At 40.0% G+C, this 23,338-nt stretch overlaps 1 protein-coding gene across 1 annotated transcript; it reads left to right on the top strand.

Moving 5' to 3' along the window:
• Positions 1-45: 45 nt before the first annotated feature.
• LOC142857549 (complement C5-like) lies at positions 46-22,826 on the top strand. Its single transcript, XM_075985985.1, has 10 exons — positions 46-118; positions 6,714-6,906; positions 10,120-10,282; positions 13,329-13,399; positions 13,705-13,796; positions 17,959-18,041; positions 18,296-18,358; positions 18,671-18,733; positions 19,067-19,255; positions 22,655-22,826. The coding sequence occupies exons 1-10, from the start codon at positions 54-56 to the stop codon at positions 22,663-22,665; spliced, it is 993 nt and encodes a 330-aa protein (XP_075842100.1). The 5' UTR covers positions 46-53; the 3' UTR covers positions 22,666-22,826.
• The last annotated feature ends 512 nt before the right edge of the window (positions 22,827-23,338 follow it).

Raw genomic sequence — 23,338 nt, 5'->3', positions numbered from 1 at the left:
ACTTAAAAGTAGGTTCAAAAGGTTGTGCCCACGGGTTTATGCCACTTTCTGCCATGGGCCTTTGGGGAGCACTTTGTTTTTTAATTTTCCTGGGCAAAACTTGGGGACAGGAACAAACGTAAGTAAAATGAGCTATCTTCCCTTTCCTGGGTGTCTTACCTGTGGTGAGTGAAAAGGAGACTCAGAGCTGTATCGATTTGATAATAACTATCCTGTCCTAACATAATGAGTTTGTAGTCTCAGCTGACCATGAGAGCAGTGGACACGTCTGGATTTGGTGAGCAGTTAACAACACAACTGATCTTGTGGGATGGCTACCCGTAACAATGACAGAGAGGATTATTCATTTCCTAGTCAGCAAAAGTGCACAGTTAAAGCAAGATAATCAAGTATATTGGCAGTTATTACCTACTTGTACTTGGTGCTTAGTTTGTGCTTTTCTTGGTCTAAGTGCAGTTAAGCGGGTGTACCTCAGATACGGTGACCTTATAAAACCAATTGCTGAATTTAATTATTTACATATAAGCTTGCTTTTTAGTGAGTCATAAAGCATTCTCACTATGGAATAAATTCAAAAACTATGCTTGTAAGCACATCTACATCCTGAGCCAGGTTGTCATACTTTTATTGCTGTCAGAATCCTGTCCTTGTAAACAGTGCTGTCCTGTGTGTACATCTTAGGATTGGAAGTTAACCGAATGTTACCTCACTGAACTTATTCTTTTCTGTTCCCCTTTAGCCCATCCCCCCTTAAATGTAAACATACATCTATAGACAATATTTCAAAATATGGGCGTAGTTTTTTTCAAACTTCCTGCTTTTTGCCGGGCGGTGGTAGTGCACGCCTTTAATCCCAGCACTTGGGAGGCAGAGGCAGGCAGATCTTTGTGAGTTCGAGACCAGCCTGGTCTACAAGAGCTAGTTCCAGGACAGGCTCCAAAGCTACAGAGAAACCCTGTCTCGAAAAAATATGGGCCACATAAAGATGGAAAATACAGAGTCAAGATTATGTATATTATATATGTATATTATATATACTTTAAAGGTATTTTGTCTTCAAAATTTGAGTCTAAGGATATGATGCTTTGGAAAAGAGGTTCTCTTTTGTTTCCACAGAAATGATAATCTGTGGATTAATTCCAAACTAATGTGGTTTGATGCACCAAGACCATCCAAAAGGTCAATATGAATATCCCCCCAAATGCTTTGCCCAACAAAAAGCAGGAAGTTTTTATTTTGTTTGTTTGTTTTTCGAGACAGGGTTTTTTTTTTTAACATTTTTTTATTGATAAAAGAAGAATAAAGAAAAAAAAACAAATTTCCACCTCCTCCCAGCCTCCCCTTTCCCTCCCCCTCCTCCCACTCTTCTCCCTCTCCTCCCACTCTTCTCCCCCTCCTCCCACCCCTCTCCCCTTCCCCCCACTCCTCTCCCCCTCTCTCTCCAGTCCAAAGAGCAGTCAGGGTTCCCTGCCCTGTGGTAAGTCCTAGGTCCTCCCCCCTCCGTCCATATCTAGGAAGGTGAACATCCAAACTGGCTAGGCTCCCACCAAGCCAGCAGATTGCGTAGGATCAAAACTGCGTGCCATTGTCCTTGGCGTCTCATCAGCCCTCATTGTTCGTCATGATCAGAGAGTTCAGTTTTATCCCATGCTTTTTTTGGTAATAGTCCAGCTAGCCTTGGTGAGCTCCCAGTAGATCAGCTCCACTGTCTCAGTGGGTGGGTGCACCCCTCGTGGTCCCGACTTCTTTGCTCATGTTCTCCCTCCTTCTGCTCCTCATTGGGACCTTGGGAGCTCAGTCCAGTGCTCCAGTGTGGGTCTCTGTCTCTATCTCCATCCCTCGCCAGATGAAAGTTCTAAGATGATATGCAAGATATTCGTCAGTATTGCGCTAGGATGGGGTCATTTCAGGTTCCCTATCCTCAGCTGCCCAAGGAACTAACTGGGGACCTCAGCTTGGGCACCTGGGAGCCCCTCTAGGGTCAATTCTCCTGCCCACCCTAAAGTGGGTCCCTTAACTAAGGATTGTGGTTCCGTGCTCCCCTATCCAACCTTCCTTTATCCCGATCCTCCTATTTCCCCAAGTCCCCCCTCCTTCCCTTCTACCTTTTCTCTCCCCATCTCCCCTTCCCCCCTTCCCACCCCACCCCCAAGATCCCACTTTTCTCCCCGGCAATTTTGTCTACTTCCCTTATCCAAGAGGATATCGATATGTTTTTCCTTGTGTTCAGACAGGGTTTTTAATCTGTGGCTGTCTGTACTCTGTCTTTTTAAGGACTTTGTTTCATTTTTTAAAAAACAATTTGATTATTTTTCTAACTCTCTAAATTCTTTTTCTTCTTTCTCCTAAGCCTATGTACATTTATCTAACACTGTGACCCATTTAGACATCTTTTCCTCTGAATTTGTCTTTATTGCATATCTGTAATCCTTTTCTGATGAGAACCACTTTTTAAAAAGCTAAGCAACATTACTATGACTAAGGCTGCTTTGCCTGTTGGCTGTGCCCAGTCCAAGATGTTAGAGGATGTCCATTCATTGCCTCTAGAGCCATTCTCTCTGCCCCAGATCCAGGGTCGGGTTGTAGCAGGTTGTACTCTGCTCACAAACCCCATTTAAAGCCTCCATAGCCGGACTTCCAGAAAGAGTCAGAGTTTGTGCTGACAGCATGGCCCACAAAGTCATCATTTCAAAACTGTGCAGCTTTTTTTTCTGCTACCACCAAATCAGTTAGACCTTTTTTAAAGGAGCTACAGCATGCTGCCAGCAAGTAAAGCCTGTTTGGAAAAGAAAAAACATGGCTAAATTTTGTTTTGTTTTTTTTTTCAATTTTTTCCAAGCTTCTTCAGGTTTTTTATTTATTCTTTTTATTTTTTTATTAAAAATTTATTTATTATGTATACCACATTCTGTTTCCATGTATGCCCACAGGCCAGAAGAGGAAACCAGATATTATTACAGATGGCTGTGAGCCACCATGTGTTTGCTGGGAATTGAACTCAGGATCTCTGGAAGAGCACCCAGTGCTCTTAACCACTGAGCCATATCTCTAGCCTCCCCTCTGGTTTTATGTGGATTTAGGCTAGCACATGTTGGAGTGCCAATTTGTTGTAGAAGGGCTGCTTGTTCGTTTCCCAGCAACCCAGACTCCTGAAATAACCAAACAGAAAACTATATTATTTACAATACTGTTTGGCCAATAGCTTAAGAATGTTGCTAGCTACATCTAGAATTGACCCATTTCCATTATTTTATATTTTACCATGAGGCTTGTAGCCTACCAGCAAGGTTCTGTTCAGTGTCTGTCTCTGATGGGGCTACATGACTTCTCTCTGACTCTACATTCTTTCTCCCAGCATTCAGTTTAGTTTTCCATGGCTTCTCTCTTACTCTACCTTCTTTCTCCCAGCATTCAGTTTAGTTTTCCCCACCTAGTTCTATTCTACCCTATCATGCCTAAGACTGTTTCTTTGTTAACCAATGGTATTCACAGCATAGAGAGGGGAATCCCACATCACCTGGCAAAATTTGATTATCTGCAAATGTATACATCTCTAATTAAAAATAAGAGCTGGCTTTGGAGTTGGACAATGGCTATTCTTCTCTAAATCCAAGCATGTTGTTAAAAGGAAAATTCAGAATTTCTTTCCCATGTCAGGAAGGACAGAAAAATGATTCTTCTCTTCATGCCCATTTGTCTATATCATATCTTTCATTGAATATATGTCTATATGAATAATGTTTAAGTTTTCCACAAGGAACAGTAGATATTGCTGCAGTAATCTTTGAAGCTTCTAGGAAGAAGATAGGGCCCCACAACAATGACTCCACCTGGTTGATATGACATCATGATGCTGATAGTAGTACTATGAGACAGAGTTTTGGGTACCAACTGTGAAAATGGTGCACCTTCTTACAACATTCTGGCTAGAACTCCAAATGAAAACTTAAAAGAACAAATAAATAATAAAAAACCCTAATGACTACTTGGAAACCATTTGCAATTATGTAAAACAACAGTCTCAAAACTTAACCCTCATTTTACTTTTACAGGATCCCATAGAAAAGAACATTGTCCCCATGTCATCTGAAAGCAATTCTAGAAGACAATGTCCCCTCTCCCAACAAAGTTTGTCCTCACAGTTAGGGACATGATTTAGGGGATGATTATTACTCATAAAGGTTTGGGGATTGGGGTGGAAATTATGTAGACCTAGAGAAAAAAAAGAGTAAAACTTGTATGGGATAATAGATTAGTGTGAACTTACTCACATGAATAATAATAATAGTGAGTAATAGAGTGAATATTTGTGAGCTATTATTTATGAACAACTTACATTAGCATAGATTCTTATATATTGATACAAGTCAAATCATATTTGTTATAGTGAATATACTCCTAATGCTGTTTAGAATATTTGTACACATATGCAAAGTTATTTTGTCAGATTGTATGCATATGTTTCTACCTCTGTCTAAGACATTTTGTATATTAATATAATTTTAGGATATATTTATCATATTGCAATACACATTTTCTACCTCAGATCAAGATATTTATATATTGTTTACATTTTGAAGTCATTTCCTCCTTTACTGCACAGTTGCTTAAAGATTGTTTAATATTCTGATATGAAGTCTTAATCTTAAAGTTATATAGGTATTAAGTATTATAGGTCAATAATCATTCATGTTTGTTATACTTGTAGTCAGACTAATTTGGTTCTTTAGATACATAGAGATTGTCATCTGCATAGATAGGTAACCTTCAACCACTTCAAAGATCTGTAGAACATAGCATTTATATTACTTAGGATTCTGTTGATGTGAGACACGATTACTCCTGGCTGTGCCGATATATTCCCAAGAGAGTGTTGAGCACCAAAGACACTCCACTTGGAATTTGTTTTCTTCTTGGCACAACTGGCCTTTTGGGCAAGGAAATGCTCTTTTCTTGACCATTGACCAAGTGCACAATGTCCAGACTTGACAAGCAGGATACAAGAAAAAACTGTCAAACATTGCCAAGACAGGGTAATATGGTTTTGAAAATTTTCCTGCCTCTGAAAATAGTCTGTCAGTTACTCTAGGTCTTAGCCAAAGTTGGTTGCTTCAACATTGCAAATGAATCTTTGTGTGATTGATCATGCAGCCAGTTGTCTCTGTCATCTACTTCATATGTTTGAAGCTGCTTGATTGCACTTGATTCCTGCCTACTCAAGTGTAATGAAGAGGTGAACAGGTCTGCTTTTCGTCCTGCCTGGCCCTCGCATAGTTAGCTTTACACCCAAAATAACAACACACAAATTGTATTCATTTAAACACTGCCTGGCCCATTAGTTCTAGCCTCTTATTGGATAACTCTCACATCTTGATTAACCCATTTCTATTAATGTGTGTAGCACCACGAGGTGGTGGCTTACCAGGAAGATTCTAACCTGCGTCCATCTCAGAAAGAAGGGCTATGGCATCTGACTCACTTCCCTTCTTCCCAGCATTCTGTTCTGTCTACTCCACCCACCTAAGGGCTGGCCTATCAAAAGGCCAAGGCAGTTTCTTTATTAACCAATGAAAGTTGCACATAGACAGATGAACCTCCTACATCACTCAAGTAATATTCTCTCCCTTCTCAGGCCTTCAAAGGGGTTGAAGATAGTTGTAGTTACCATCATCTTATGATTTAGGCAAGAGGTCTCCAATACAAGACTTAGACTCCTTAGGATAGACTGTTTATTAAAATATTTAGCATATGTTCCTTGCTTAATATAGTTTATGCTGGTTGTAATTGTTATCTGTTCCTAGTGTATATAGTTTTGTATTGGGTTTATAACTCTCTTATTTAAACAAAAGGGGGAGGTGCTATGGAAACTCCTTCAGTGCCTTCAGCTAATAGCCTTTACAATAACAGCCCACTTGGGTGTGGTCTCTTATACTATAAATGCAGTGGTAAAGCAGGCACTTGCTCTCTTGCTTCTGGCACTCACTCTCTCGCTTCCAGTTTTCGCTTCTGCTGCTAGACTCTGTTCCTGTTTCCTGCTTGTGCAGAGAACTGTGATCTAGGACAGTGATCCATGAGTCTCCCCTAAATAAATAACCCTTTATCATACATAATTCTGAACTAGTGTGGGGGTGATTTTGTATCTTCCACCATCACATGTGTCTACTCTGAGATTACACTGCAAGGCCATACTCACCCCACTACTCTCTGTAGCTTTGGAGCCTGTCCTGGAACTAGCTCTGTAGACCAGGCTGTCTTTGCCTTCTAAGAGTCAGTTCTCTCCCTCTACTATGTGGATTTCTGGGATCAAACTCAAGCCATTGGTCTTGGTGCCTTTATATCTCAATTACTGTTTTTCTAAATGGACACCAACTTCTTAGCTTTTGCTAGGGTTTAATTACAACCTGTTTCATGCTGGAAAAGTTAAGTTTATCATAATAATAAATTTTGACTTTCAAAATATCATTTTAGTTTGATTTTTTAAAATACTTGGTTTCTCTGTGTAGCCCTGGCTCTTCTGGAACTAGTAGACCAGGCTGGTCTCAAACTTAGAGAAACACCTTCCTCTGCCTCCTGAGTATTAGCAATAAAGACATGCAACACCACTGCCTGACCTAAGATATGTTTTTAAAGTTAATATTCAGTGAAAGAAAAAATATCAAAAGTATAAGAAAACCTGAAAAACGAACAAACCTTTTCTTTTACTGTTTCAACAGCTTCGTCATTTTAGCACCCAAAGTCTTCCAGGCTGGAGCATCTGAAAATGTTGTAATTCAAGTCCATGGCTACACTGAAGCATTTGATGCAACAATCTCTATAAGAAGTTATCCTGATAAAAAAGTGATCTACTCTTCAGGCTGTGTTAATTTATCTCCAGAAAATAAATTCCAAAACTCAACACTATTAACAGTATGTACTTATTCTTTGTTTTCTTAACATGGTTTTTGTTAAATTTATGCAAAGGTTGATCCTTGGTAAAACTGTAGTCGTTACTGTTGCTCCATAGCTGTGTGGTTGTGAGATGGTAACAGGGAAAGTGATGAGTGAAACACCAAACTCTGTGCAGAAAATTACATTTGATTTTGAGCCAAGTGTGCCATGCCCACATCCTTAAAAATAAACTCTTCTCTGTGACAACGTTTGGAGATGAACAGGAAATTCATCTGTGCACAGTGACAGAAAACAAGCAGTAGTTGCCTTCTGAGTCCTGCTTCTTTCACTTTCTATGGAGACCTCCCGCTGCATCCATTTCCCGGCAGTTTTGTCCTTTGTGGATGTATCCACTTAGCTGTTGATGAACAAGCAGACTGTCTCCATAGCTTGGAAGTCATGATTAGTGCAATAATGAGAATGGATGTGCAAGCATTTCTTACAACGTTGGCTTTTATTCCTCCTGGTAGATACCCAAGTACTGCAGCTGTGCCAGAGGTAGCTCTATTTTTAGAAACTTCCTCACTGATTTTCCCGGTTCCTGCACAAGTTTTCACTCCTTGTAGCAATGCATAAGGGTTCACTTTCCCTACATGTTCCCCAGCATTCTTGGTTTCACCTCTAGTTTTCATCTATCTATCTATCTATCTATCTATCTATCTATCTATCTATCTATCTATCTATCTTCCATGCATCCATTTACCTATCAATCAATCAATCAATCAATCATCATCCTCAGCTAGCTTCGCTGAGAGCTTATGAATCTTGTTCCGTCTTTAAGCATAATGTTAATTTCATCACATGACTCTGTGTCTTTGGTGTGATTGGGAATGTGATTTGAGTGCAGGTGCCCATTGAGTTCAGAAGGTCAGATCCCAAGGGTTACAGATGGTTAAAACTGAGAAATATTGCTTGGAATCAATTTTAATCAGAAATAGGGACTCTTTCATTAGTGTTCTTGAGAATAAAGATCTGATCTATATTAAAAAGGTTTTCCAATTACTTGGTTTATGAAAATTTAGAGTTAATTCCACAAACTATTACTTTCTCTGACCACTCTGTTATGACACATGGCAGCCACTAACCACATTTGCCTTTAAATGCAATCAATTAAATGAATCTGATGTAATACTTCACCTCCTCACTGGCACTAGCCTGTTTAAGTGCTAGAGTTACCACATGTTGGGACAGCATAGTTCCAGGACATGTCCTTCACCACAGGAAATACCACAGTCATGCTTTCACGGTCAGCTCAGGAGCTGAGGAGCATGGAGGAATATTTTGTCATAATCATGTTTTTGAGTCGATGATCAAATCAATTTAAACTGTGTTTTATACTATTGATGAATGCTCTTTGTAGGTATTTATTTTTTTTGTAGTCAATGAATCCCAACTGTAGTTTCCTCTCTCTATTCTCCTCCAATCCCCCCTCCACAACCTTCCCTTTCCCCCAAATCCATCCTCCTCCATTTCTCTTCAGAAAAGAGCAGGACGACCAGGCAGATCCATTGAACATTGCAGAGCAAGATTGGATAAGACTGGGGACAACCTCTCATACTAAGGCTGGGCAAGGCCACCCAGTAGGAGGAAAAGGGTCCTAAGAGCAGGTGAAAGAGCCAGAAGCATCCTTAGTACCCCTGGAGACCCACAAACATCAAGCTAACAATCGTGATAGAAGCTGTAGTTTGTTTTTCAAAGTAGAAAAAGAACTCAGATGTTTATTATTCATCTCAGCACAGAAATCCTAGATTTTTACTGTTTTCAAATCATTGTAATAATCTCCTAGCATTTGATTTCAGTGATTAATTTTACCCCATGTTTCCAAACCCTTAGTTCTCAGAGAAATGCCCTTTTTTTGATTGCCCATGTTAACAAATTCAATGCCCGTATCATCGAATATATAGGTGGTGATGGTAATCACATATCCAAACTGGAGAGGGTACATCTGTGCTGTGGGCACAGAAGCATGTGGTGTGATGTTGAGTGTCCAGGCCATCGGCCAGGGTCTTGCACAGAGAGAATGGAGAAAACAATTCATGCAGAAGCCAATAAGGTGAAGGTTTCTCACTGTTCCTACAATATCAGTTCTGTACAGCATGTCTGAGGTTGAGGGTCCCAAAGAGATTTCCAACTACTTAATATTAACACTTTATTACACTGTCAGACTATGAAGGGATTTTGGCAAAACTAATTTATTATTATTGTTCCTACAATGGTTTTAGTTAAGTTTTGTTGTTTGGTTATGTTTATAAGACAGATTCTTACCATATAGTCCTGAATAGACTGGAAAACAAGATAGTCATACCTCAGTTTCTGTAGTGCTATACTGTGCTATTATTTATTTATTTATTTATTTATTTATTTATTTATTTATTTATTGTTTTTCAGAAAAGGCTTGGAAAGGAACAACCAAGAGTGGGTGAGAATGTTGTCACCTTCATAGATACAGTGTCATTGCCAGAACTGGTGATCTGACTTCAACAACAATTTGCCATTCAAGATAGTAATCTTTGCCTGTAACAATATTCTAATAGCTTTGGCTGTCAGGATATAGCTATGTAGATCAGGCTGGACTTGGACTCGCAGAGATCTGCCTTCCTTTGCCTCCTAAATTCTTGGATTAAAGGCATGCACCACTACAACAGGCTTATTATTATTCATTACAATTTCCTGTTAATGGGTATTTGGCCTACACGTGTATTTGGGCACCACAGCATGCAATAACAGAGGAGAGAAGAGGAAGTAGGATTCCTGGAACAGGAGTCAGGTTATTTGAGCTGCCACATGGGTGCTGGGAATGGAACTTTTGTCCTCTGAAAGAACCACCAGTGCTCTTAACTTTTGAGCCCTATCTCCAGTGTCTCTTTAAAATTATGCAATGCACAAGCTCAATTTTGCAGCCAGGTGGTGGTGACACATGCCTTTAAACCCAGCACCTGGGAGGCAGAAGCAGGTGAGTTTCTGTGAGGTCAAGGCCAGCCTGGTCTACAGGAATTAGTTCCAGGACATTTCCAAAGCTACAGAGAAACCTTGTCTCAAAAAAACAAAAACCAAGCCAAAACAAGCAAACAAAAAACACAAACAAGCTCGATTAGGGCTTACAGTTTGCATTTTTTTTCTCTACAAGGTCAGCACGCTTTAGGACTTCACAATCACACTTTCACACCATCATGTTTGTTTGTTGCTTTTCAGATTCAGGACAAACAGTTGTCTGAAGGACAAAGCTCATTTTCATATGTGTATTTGGAAGTCGTGTCAAAGCATTTTTCAAAATCTGAAAAACGGCCAATCCTCTATGGCAATGGCTCTCTCTTCGTCCACACTGACAAGCCTGTGTACACTCCACAGCAGCACGGTAGAGTATCTGATGCTTCTTCCAAGGGAGAATGATATAAAGATGTGGAGCTTTGAACATCTGAAATTGAGTGTAGACCAGTTTCTACTTAACTCAAGAGAAACTCAGTTCCTCATGACTTTTATATTCTCACATAGCATTTCCACTTGTAATTTATAATGGAATTGGTAAATTAATAACATAACTAATGATTACTTTATCTTTCCTGTCAGAGAATTTATTCATCATAAATAGAGAAGACACGATTGCAAATACAATTTTAGCACTGGGAAATAGGTTATCTTAAGATCTTCTTTGTAAAACAATCTTGGATTCAGTAGCTAGTTGCAAGGATGGAAAAAGCACCCCTTTGTAAAAAGATTAGACCTCTGGCAGAGACTAACGTACATCACAGAGGTGCCCAAGTGCTGATTGTACACAGTGTATCACCTGAGAAAGTGTCTGTTGTGCATGGTTTCATATTTATAGTTTTCCTGTTGAGGGGAATGGCAGGAAAGACACTGTGACTACGGAAAATCTACATTTCCCCCAGGAAGTGCAAATAAGACATAGGAAAAGTCAACATTGCTTGGAAAACCTTCTGTCTTTTCCCCTGCCACTTGCCATCTCTGGACAATTAGAGATGCGTTTATTGAAGATGTACATTGCAGAAAGATGCGGGAATGTTTTTCATTCATGGTACTTTGGGGGACGGATTGACGAAGACAAGGGGTCTATCATGTTTTGATTTGGTGTTTACTTTGTGCACAGTAGAGACCTTCTAATTTTGGTGGAAGCTGGTGATGTCCATGGTGAGGTGAATGGGGCTGTATGATAATCAACACATTCAGCAGGGTCACCTGTTACGTTGGCTTACAAAGGAAACCTAGATAGGGTCAGGATGTTGTCACCAGCTCAGACAGGGAGTCATTGCCAGAACTGTTGATCTCACTTCAACAAGACGACTTCTTATATGAGACAGTAGTCTCTGCCTATAAGAACAATCTAAAGACCTTATCCTACTGATGCATTTAATGTGAAGACACTTGAAGGATTATTATCTCAAGCATCTTTGAATAAAGGCTTAGTCCCCAAAGCTTTCTAAGATAAAGGACCTTAGAATATTGTCCAGGGTCCTGTGTCCCACCCTCTTGCCCAGGTCCCTTCTCTGCTATGTCTCCTCAGCTGTGGACTCAAGTTAGTTGCTTTTCCCGCTACTTCTCACGCACATGAGGGGGATGCAGTGTTACTTCTGCATAGTACGTTTTCATCTTTTTCTTTGACTCAGTCGAATTGGTGTTGGGCTTATGGCACTATTTCTGTTTTACCGTGGGGACCAAGACTTTGCTATGACATGAGTTGAAAACCCTTGAAAATGTGTCACCATGCCCCATCATAGTCAAAAGTTATACCAATATGTTCAACTCAAAAGCAGACAGTGCAACTTAGCAACCATACTTCTGAGCTCTGATAGGGACCCTGATCCTCCAGATCTTTAGGTCTTCTGCCTCCTTTTCCATAGCGCTCCCTGATCACAGGTCCGGGGCTGTGTTTTAGTTGGACCATTTGGATCTGGGAACCCATGGTCATGCACTCTCTATATTTGGAGCAGTTGTGAATCTGTGTAGATGACACACAATGCCATGGGGGAGATTTTAAAGGCCTCCTACACACAAGAAGAACTATAGACAGTCAGTCGCTGCTCAGAGAGGGAGGCTGGGTTTTTCCCAGGGAAGAGCCCCCACAGCTGATCCGATCCTGAGCAGTCTACCCTAAGCACATAGGAACAACACTAAATCAACATGTGTATTTGTGGGTGTAAATATTACAATAACAGGTATGCAATTACCTACTAATGAATGTAATTCCAAAAAAATAAAGTCTTTAAGTTATAAGATATTGATCACAAAAAACAAAGACAAGGAAGATATTCGAAGGGATCAGATTCAAATATAAAGATTAAAAACTATAATAACAGAGAAGGAAATACATGAAATATTACACTAGTTTTTTTCTGTGAACCACTTTATTTTGTTGTTGAGAAAAATGGGTTTGTCTGTGTAACAACCCTGGAAATCACATAGTGGTAGACCAGGCTGACCTTGAACTCATAGAGATTATCATGCCTCTGCCTCCCAAGAGCTGGAATTGAATGTATTTGCTGCCACCTGGTTCTGTGTACCTACTTCCAAAGTGAATGAAAAGAAGAAGAAAATTAAGCATGAATCAGCTGTGAGACACACAGCATTTAGAGAGTGGAGGATCTCACAGTACTTGGTGGTGCGTGTCCATGAGCCCAGAACCCAGGAGGCTGATGAGAGGGTGTTATAAATTATAAGCTAGCCTGGGCTACTAAGCAGGGACACAAAGAGACACGTGTTTCTGGACAGAGTGCTTGCCTAGGATGTGTAAGGACCAGCAGTTCTGCAATGTCGCCTCTATTCTTTTAATGAGGGGAGAACAATCACAGGACCTGGGGCAACAGATACAACATAATTACACGATCACAGCATATCACAGAAAGAGCTAATTTGGAGCCTTGCTAGTTTTCATAAGCAGGAGAGTGTATGCTATCTGAACCAAACCCCAGTTTGCCCTTCGACCTTCCAGCCCTAATGTAAGGCAGTATTATATGGTTTTCATACAACCTACAGCGGAGCTCACTCTTTAGTATAATAAAATTCCCAGTAAAATGACGACTAAGTACAAAAATAATTAATTTTACACTATTCACACGTTTTCAGCAATTTGAACATAAAAAGTATTTTCATTAGTTAAATTTCCTATTCACTATAAGTAAATCTTGAGAAGTTAAGTTAAAATGAAAGAATCTATAATGATGTATATGCTTAACAACAACTTTCCTTTAAATATGAGTTTTTATCTAGGGGCTATATTTGGCTTTTAAAAAGATTTATCTCATTTAAGATATTTTAAAAATATATTATTAATATTTGACAATGTCACTCACTATATCTAAAAGCATTTTCACCCAGATGATGTTTGTTTCAAAAATTAGAATAGTCCTTGCTCAACAAGGTTTTTGACAATATCACTTCTTCTGCAGTAAAGGTTGGTGTCCTTTTTCTGGGAGATGCCTTGGAGCCAGTTAGAAGGGAACCTGTCTTAACTTTCATAGTAAGTATGTGCTTAGTCCCATGATGTTTCCCTCATGGATGTACCGAGCAGAGCTGTTCCCATGGGAGAGCTTTCTTGTCACATGAACAAACTCTTCCTGAGTGCTTGCTTGCCATTCTGCTTCTCTATCCAGAGTTGACACAGGGCAGCTCCTCCCTGCACAGCGTAATCTCCTTACAACCCTGGCCTCCAGTACTGTGGCCAAGATAAATCTCTAGTCTTCCAAAATTACCTGGTCACGGGTATTACTTTGTAACAACAAAAAAAAAAGACTTAAGGTGGGCACTATTTTTATTTCTCTAAAGGACCCTGAAGGATCAGAAGTTGACAAGGTGCAAGGAAACAATCTTACTGGAGCTGTGTCTTTTCCTGACTTCCAGATTCCTTCTAACCCCAAGTATGTAAAAATGTTTATTAATAACCTCTTTTTTCTGAAAAAAAAAAAACATCTGGAACTTTTGGTTGTGGGGAAGAGGAAAGGTTAAGTGAGCACCTGCTCTGACCAAGGACAGCACACATGTGGCTATGTGAAGCCTTCCAAAGGATGGTAGAAGTTAGATCCACTTCTCAGCAGAACAGAAATGAATCCCAGATACCACAGCACTTCTTAGCCTACCAGGAGTCTCAGATTTCCAGCACACCTTCAAAAGAGAATCCCTTACATGTAGGTATTGTCAGCCAGCCTCAGCAGATAGCAAATCCCTGTTTCAGTAAATAAATACACAGATATACAGACACAGATACACACACACTGAGAGAGAGAGAGAGAGAGAGAGAGAGAGAGAGAGAGAGAGAGAGAGAGAGAGAGAGAGAGAAAGTTCCCCAAATTCCCCACCCATTTTTTTTATAGAGTGCGCAATCAATTTAGAAGAGAAAACAATCTTCAATTGTTTTTTTTTTTTTGCCTTTTCATCCTAACAGAGTGTCCATCTGTGAGCAGAGGGTGTTAGGTTATGGTCTATTGAGAGAGCACTTATGCCTAGCAGGTGCAGAGATTTAGCATAACGTGTGTGTTTGTGTGTAGGAAATTTTGTTCTATTTGGGTTCATATACAAGGATTAAGACCATGCTCACACAGAGGTTTATAAAATACATGTTTAATGAGCACTGCTTGTGTGTGGAACTCACAATAAGAGAGCAAGCTGCCAAACAGAAGTCAAGTGCCCACAATCCTTGTTCTCAAGGAACATAGAGCAGGGTGTCTATGACAAGGGCAGCTATATTGTATTGTTCTATATTGTACTGTTCTTTATGGTACTGTACTATACTATACCATACTATACTGCACTGTGCTATACTGTACTGTTCTTTATGGTACTGTACTATACTATACCATACTATACTGTACTATACTATACTATACTATACCATACTATACTGTACTATACCATATAATACTATACTGTACTATACTATACTAGACAAGGGAAGCTATACTGTACTGTACTATACTGTAGCATAATATACTGTACTATACTATACTGTACTGTTCTTTATGGTACTGTACTATACCATACTATACTGTACTGCACTGTACCGTACTGTACTATACTATACTGTACTGCACTGTACCGTACTGTACTATACTATACTGTACTGCACTGTACTGCACTATACTGTACTGCACTGCACCGTACTGTACTATACTATACTGTACTGCACTGCACCGTACTGTACTATACTGTACTGTTCTTTATGGTACCGTACTATACTACACTATACTGTACCGCACTGTACCGCACTGTACTATACTATACTGTACTGCACTGTACCGTACTATACTATACTGTGCTGCACTGCACCGTACTGTACTATACTATACTGTACTGTACTGTACTATACCATACTGTACTGCACCGCACCGTACTGTACTATACTATACTGTACTGCACTGCACCGTACCGTACTATACTACACTGTACTGCACTGCACCGTACTGTACTATACTATACTGTACTGCACCGTACTGCACTATACTATACTGTACTGTACTGTACCATACTATACTGTACTGCACTGCACCGTACTGTACTATACTATACTGTACTGCACTGTACCGTACTGTACTATACTATACTGTGCTGCACTGTACCGTACTGTACTATACTATACTGTACTGCACTGCACCGTACTGTACTACACTATACTGTACTGCACTGTACCGTACTGTACTATACCATACTGTACTGCGCTGCACCGTACTGTACTATACTATACTGTACTGCGCTGTACCGTACTGTACTATACTATACTGCACTGCACTGTGCCGTACTGCACTGTACTATACCGTACTATACTATACTGTGCTGCACTGTACCGTACTGTACTATACTATACTGTACTGCACTGTACCGTACTGTACTATACTATACTGTACTGCACTGTGCCGTACTGTACTGTACTATACCGTACTATACTATACTGTACTAGACAAGTAAAGCTATACTGTACCATACTATACTGTACTGTTCTTTACTGTACTGTATTATACTATACTATCCTGTACTATGCCATCCTGTACTGTACTATACTGTAGCATAATATACTGTACTATACTATACTGTACTCCACTATACTGTATTATAGTATAATGAGCTATACTACACTGCACTATACTGCACAATACTATATTATACTGTACTATTCTTTACTGCACTATAATATACTACAGTATATTATACTGTACCACACTTTGCAATTCTATACTATACTGTACTATAATATTCTATATTGTACTATAGTATGGTATGCTATGCTATATTGTACTGTACTATACTATACTTTACTATACTGTACTATATGAGACAAAGGCAGCTGTGCTATTCTATACTGCACTGTACTATATTATTCTGTATTAAACTGTAGTATACTAAACTGTACTATGTTATTCTGCACTATACTATACTGTACTATTCTATGATGATATTATACTATACTATACTTTACTCTACTATTCTATACTATGTTATACTGTATTATACTGTACTGTACTATACTATACTACACTGTACTGTACTCTACTATACTGTACTACACTATCTATAATACACTGTACTATATTATACTATACTGTACTATTCTATACTATACTGTTCTATACTACACTGTACTATACTACACTATACATAGCTACTGCAGACATTTCCAGTAGAAACACTTTAGAGACACTTGTCCTGCATCCTCTCTAAGGGAAATTGTATTTGGCTCATTTTGAAAACATTTTCTGAAAATCGTCGACTGAAGTTGAGAGGCTGAAACAATCTGGATGATTTAAAATTATACAATTTCTTAAAATGCCATAGCTCCCTAGTGCAGAATCGAGTCTGCTTTGTTATGATTCTGATTTCCCAGACGTCACCTCGTGCCAGCTGTCCACGGCAGATCACTGGAATCCATCAGACTCCACTCTCCCGTCTTAGCAGCTTGGTGTCTGCTGTCCTCTATGCACAGAACACATTCTCCTTCATAGTTCTCTTCTCTGGGACATGGGAAAATGACACTTTGTACAAATGCCATCCCTGGATATGACGTAGTGTCCACTTCACTCTCCACCTCCTTGTCCTGTGTATTTTCTTTCTTCTCCATGTCTTATTCATTTTTCGTTTATCACCCCCTCCCCATGTTAGACCCCAGGCTCCTTAAGATCAAGGCCCTTGTCCATGGTGTTCATTTTAGCTCAGCAATTCAGCATCCTCGGTCCTCGGTAAATACCTGTTGAGCAAGGACAATAGTCATGACAACCGTGCTATCTCCTTCATTGATCGCATCCCCTATCTGCATGGTAGATACGGTTTTTCTCTTTCCCCAGTGACATGCGATAACTCATATGAATCAAAGCTGCTCAGAATATGTGTGAGAATCTGAACTGGTGTGGATTGTTTGCTATAAAGTCTGCGGTTCTTCTGTCTTGATCTTTTTCAAATCTCAGGGTAGTACTCACTAGTTTCTTTCCTCTTTTGTTTTTGAATATTGGCTTTTGGTCTTTCAAGACAGAGTTTCTCTGTGTAGCCCTGACTGTCCTCAGTCTGTAGACAGGCTCAGCTTGAATTCAGAGATTCACCTCCCAAAGTCCTGGAATTAAAGGCTACCACTACCCAACCTTACTAAATTTTTGGATGAACGTTGTTGGACAGGTTGTTTTATTCTCTGAAACAAGCCATGCTTTGTTTACAATACAATTTTGCTTAGATGAGGTGTGATTTACATCACTGGCATGCCATCTTTTCAGACACATTATTATCAAATTTATACTATGTTGTGAATTTAACATAAATTCCTGGGTTAATTAAATTCTAAAATTGTCATCAGTTGTCCAAACAATATTGTGATATTTAAGCAAAATATGTAGAAAAAGGATATGCTATAAAAAACTAATTGTTAAACAATTTATTTTATTTTTGAAATGTTCAGTTATGTCTATTTATTTTTTAAATATCTTTCCTCCAAACTTTTACTTAGGGTGTGTGTGCATTCTTACCTCTTCCAAACAGAAACTACTAGAGTTGATAAATTAAAACTCTTTGTTGCCCTCCATGATTTCAAACATCTGGTTTCCACAGATACGGTAGATGGACGATTCAGGCTAAATATACAGAAGATGCTTCTACCAATGGAACGACACACTTTGATGTCAAAGAACATGGTAATCTTCAATCTAAGACTTATTTATAGAATGCTAGTTTTTTCCAGTAATTCTTTTCAGTAATATAACTGACGAAAACCACTCCTAGGTGGGGATGAGGCCCTAGGCCAGGGTGGTGGGAAGTCCTGGTTGGGTATCCGGCCAGGGAGTCAGTGCTTGTTAGAGGTTGTTAGAGGGCTGCAATGATGTGGAGAATACCGTCATGGGACTGTTTTAGAAAGATTTTATGCCTTCCTCATCCCCTTCTCTCACAGATAAAGCCTTCAAAATAAGTCTCACTCCAGTAAGTGATCGGCATCACGAACTGAAAATTCAAGGTACTCTAACGCTTTGGTGGCTGTTCGGGAGTCTGAGGTCAGCTTGCCTGTTATTCCCAAGGAAGCCAACCGGCCCTTGTGGATTCCTGTTTTTTATAAAAGAAGTGGTACAGTCTCCAGGGGAGCCTTGCTTATGGAGGATCTTTCTAGGGTCATGATTTTAGGAAAAATAAACAATTAGCGACAATTAAATAGTTAAGTCTCAAATGATTAAGTTGACAAGAATATTACGGGTCATATTGCAGGGACAAGACCTATTTTTAAGTAATATAACAACAGTATGACACTGACCACTCCATTCTCCCGCTCTAGATGAAGCCCAAGCTGTGAGTCTCCAGTCAACAAATTCCCTGGAACGGAAAATAAGAGAACAAGGTAGTCCACAAGTTGTATAGCACTGTGGTTATTGCATTCAAGACCAGAGAGCAGAAGACAAGGGGTTTCCCTAATTGCAATGCAGTGGGCGGGAAAAAGATGCCTGTGGAGGTTTAGTTCACCCCTCTAATGATCATTCACGCAAACTCAGGATTTCATTGTCCAGATCCTTACCACGAACAAAGCAGTTCTTTATTATTTCCTCGCCTAAAACTATCTAAAATGTTTGTTTTCTCCGAGCATCTGGTGAGGGAGTCCTTTGATGGTAGAGAAAATAATGCTTGAGATCTACGACTGTTGGTGGTAAGGACACGCGTACTGACATCGTTTCAGCTGCTACGTACAAACATCCGGTGGTAAAGAAGTGTTGTTATGACGGAGCCAGACATAGTCCCTATGAAACCTGTGAGCAGAGAGCAAAACGTGTGAAAACAGGCCCGCGCTGTGTCCAAGCCTTCACTCTCTGCTGCACCATTGCTAATGACACCTTTAAATTTCGCCTCCTTGCAATGGGCCATGGAGGTATTGTATTTTCTTTTGGAATCTGCCGAAGTCTCAGTAACTGTGTAAATTAACTTCTCCAAGAAAAGCAGTTTTAATGTTCTAATTACAATTAGAGTTGAAAGACAGATAACTTGCAGTGCCCAGAAGGAAGCCCTGTTGTGTGTTTGGGGAACTGGAAACAGGATAGCACACTCAGAGAACGCTAGTCCAGAGCCAAGACTCAGTGCCACGAAGGCCAGGTCATATGCAGACTCGAAGGAGATTGAGTATCTCCAGTCGATAAAATGCAATGATTCGGTCACATTATGGTCACTAAAAGTTGAAATCTTTTTTTTTTTTTATTGAGAAAAGGAAAAAAAAGTTTCCGCCTCCTCCCAGCCTCCCCTTTCTCTCCCCCTCCTCCCACCCTTCTCCCCTTCCCCCTACTCCTGTCCCCCTCCCTCTCCAGTCCAAAGAGCAGTCAGGGTTCCCTGCCCTGTGGAAAGTCCATGGTCCTCCCCCCTCCGTCCATGTCTAGAAAGGTGAACATCCAAACTGGCTAGGCTCCCACAAAGCCAGCACATTACGTAGGATCAAAACCCCGTGCCATTGTCCTTGGCTTCTTATCAGCCCTCATTGTTCGCCATGTTCAGAGAGTCCGGTTTTATCCCATGCTTTTTCAGTCACAGTCTAGCTGGCCTTGGTGATCTCCCAATAGATCAGCCCCACTGTCTCAGTGGGTGGGTGCACCCCTCGTGGTCCTGACTTCCTTGCTCATCCTCTCCCTCCTTCTGCTCCTCATTGGGACCTTGGGAGCTCAGTCCAGTGCTCCAGTGTGGGTCTCTGTCTCTATCTCCATCCATCACCAGATGAAGGTTCTATGGTGATACGCAAGATATTCGTCAGTATTGCTATAGGATAGGGTCATTTCAGGTTCCCTATCCTCAGCTGCCCAAGGAACTAACTGGGGACATTGCCTTGGGCTCCTGGGAGCCACTCTAGGTTCAAGTGTCTTGCCAACCCTAAGGTGGCTCCCTTAACTAAGAATTGTGCTTCCATGCTCCCCTATCCAACCTTCCTTTATCCCAATCATCCTGTTTCCCAAAGTTCCTCCCATCCTCCCCTTCTCACTTTTCTCTCCCCATCTCCCCTTACCCCCATCCCACCCCATCCCCAAGATCCCAATTTTCTTCCCTGCAATTTTGTCTACTTCCTATAGCCAAGAGGATAACTATATGTTTTTCCTTGGGTTCACCTTCTTATTTAGCTTCTTTAGATTCGCCTATTGTAGACTCCGTGACCCCTATTTATGGCTAGAAACCAATTATGAGTGAGTACATCCCATGTTCATCTTTTTGGGTCTGGGTTACCTCACTCAGGATAGTGTTTTCTATTTCCATTCATTTGCATGCAAAATCTGAGAAGTCATTGTTTTTTTACCGCAGCGTAGTACTCTAATGTGTATATATTCCACATTTTCTTCATCCATTCTTCCATTGAAGGGCATCTAGGTTGTTTCCAGGTTCTGGCTATTACAAATAATACTGCTATGAACATAGTTGAACAAATGCTCTTGTCATATGATAGGGCATCTCTTGGGTATATTCCCAAGAGTGGTATTGCTGGTCCAGGGGTAGGTTGATCCCGAATACCTGAGAAACCGCCACACTGCTTTCCAAAGTGGTTGCACAAGATTGCATTCCCACCAGCAATGGATGAGGGTACCCCTTCCTCCACAGCCTCTCCAGCAAAGGCTATCATTGGTGTTTTTGATTTTAGCCATTCTGACAGGTGTAAGATGATATCTCAAAGTTGTTTTGATTTGCATTTCCCTGATCGCTAAGGAGGTTGAGCATGACCTTAAGTGTCTTTTGGCCATTTGAACGTCTTCTGTTGAGAATTCTCTGTTCAGCTCAGTGCCCCATTTTTTAATTGAGTTAATTAGCATTTTAAAGTCTAGTTTCTTGAGTTCTCTCTATATTTTGGAGATTAGACCTTTGTCTGTTGCGGGGTTGGTAAAGATCTTCTCCCAGTTAGTAGGTTGCTTTTTTGTCTTGGTGACAGTGTCCTTTGCTTTACAGAAGCTTCTCAGTTTTAGTAGGTCCCATTTATTCAATGTTGCCCTTAATGTCTGTGCTGCTGGGGTTATACAAAGGAAGTGATCTCCTGTGCCCATCTGTTGTAGGGTACTTCCTACTTTCTCTTCTATCAGGCTCAGTGTGTTCGGACTGATATTGAGGTCTTTAATCCATTTGGACTTGAGTTTTGTGCATGGTGATAGATATGGGTCTATTTTCATTCTTCTACAGGTTGACATCCAGTTGTGCCAGCACCATTTGTTGAAGATGCTTTCTTTCTTCCATTGTATACTTTTAGCTCCTTTATCGAAAATGAGGTGTTCATAGGTTTGTGGGTTAAAATCCGGGTCTTCTATACGATTCCATTGGTCGACTTCTCTGTTTTTATGCCAGTACCCCACTGTTTTCATTACTGTAGCTCTGTAATAGAGTTTGAAGTCAGGGATAGTAATGCCTCTAGAAGATCCTTTATTGTATAGGATTGTTTTGGCTATCCTGGGATTTTTGTTTTTCCATATAAAGTTGATTATTTTCCTCTCAAGATCTGTGAAGAATTTTGATGGGACCTTGATGGGGATTGCATTGAATCTATAACTTGCCTTAGGTAGAATTGCCATTTTTGCTATGTTGATCCTCCCAATCCAAGAGCAAGGGAGGTCCTTCCATTTGCTGGTATCCTCTTCAACTTCTTTCTTCAATGCCTTAAAGTTCTTGTTAAATAGATCTTTCACTTCCTTGTAAGAGTTACCCCAAGATATTTTATCCTGTTTGTGACTATTGTGAAAGGTGATGCTTCTCTGATTTCCCTCTCTGCTTCCATATCCTTTGTGTATAAGAGGGCCATACTAATTTCTAACAAAGTTGACTTCAAACTTAAATCAATCAGAAGAGATGGAGAAGGACATTTTATACTCATAACAGGAACAATTCATCAGGATGAAGTCTCAATCCTGAATATCTATGCCCCTAATATAAAAGCACCCATGTACGTAAAAGAAACATTACTAAAACGCAAGCAGCCATCAAACCACACACACTAATAGTAGGAGACTTCAACACTCTTCTCTCACCAATGGACAGGTCAATCAGACAGAAACCTAACAGAGAAATAGAGAATTAATGGAGGTAATGAATCAATTGGACTTAACAGACATCTATAGAATATTCCACCCAAATAGGAAAGAATATACCTTCTTCTCTGCAGCTCATGGAAACTTCTTGAAAATTGGCCACATACTCGGTAACAAAGTAAAAGTTGAAATTTTATATCAGACTTAACATTAGTAAATTTTTCATGTATAAAGTACATTCTTAATGTTTCCAAAACTTTAAGAACTCTCATTCATATGTTTTCTCTAAGAAACCCAGTGAAGTTCAGAGGTGGAGGTGCAGCCCTTTAATCACAGCACTCAGGAGGTAGAGATAAGAGGATTTCCACGAGTTCCACGCCAGCCTGGTCTGCAGAGTCATCTTGAGGACAATCTCCAAATCAACAGAGAAATCCTGCCTTAAAAAATAAATTAATTAAATAAAGATAAAAGAAAAGAAAACAAGAATAAAAGAAGCCTTCTTATTTTACTTTTAGTATTTTTCCTTTTCAATTATATCTTTATTTGGAAGATTATGATATGATCATATCTTCTGCTTTTCTTTGCTTTCTCCAAACAGCCTATAAATCCCTCCTTTCTCTCTTTTAAATTCATGCCCTCTTTGGCATTCATTGTTATTACATTCATATGTGCATTTATGCATATATGTGTATATATATATATATTCCTAAATATAACCTTCTCAGTCTATATATTTACATAACTTTTAGGAATGACCAATTGTCATTGGATGACCAGTGCTCTTCCCTGTGGAAGACTCTCCTGCGGCCATTATTCCCTAGTTACCCGTAGTTCCTTCAGTAGGATGGAGGCCTCATGGTCTTTACCCTCACTCTGGCATGTCTATTGTTGTTGTCCTTCTTCAGCTCACAATTAGGGGGCCATGTCGATGAGACTATGTAGTGATGTGGGATTCCCCTTTGTATGCTATAAAT

Source organism: Microtus pennsylvanicus, chromosome 9, assembly GCF_037038515.1.
Source record: "Microtus pennsylvanicus isolate mMicPen1 chromosome 9, mMicPen1.hap1, whole genome shotgun sequence".
Taxonomy (NCBI): domain Eukaryota; kingdom Metazoa; phylum Chordata; class Mammalia; order Rodentia; family Cricetidae; genus Microtus; species Microtus pennsylvanicus.
The sequence above is the reverse complement of the archived record's forward strand: the minus strand, read 5'-3'. Positions and strand labels throughout refer to the sequence as shown.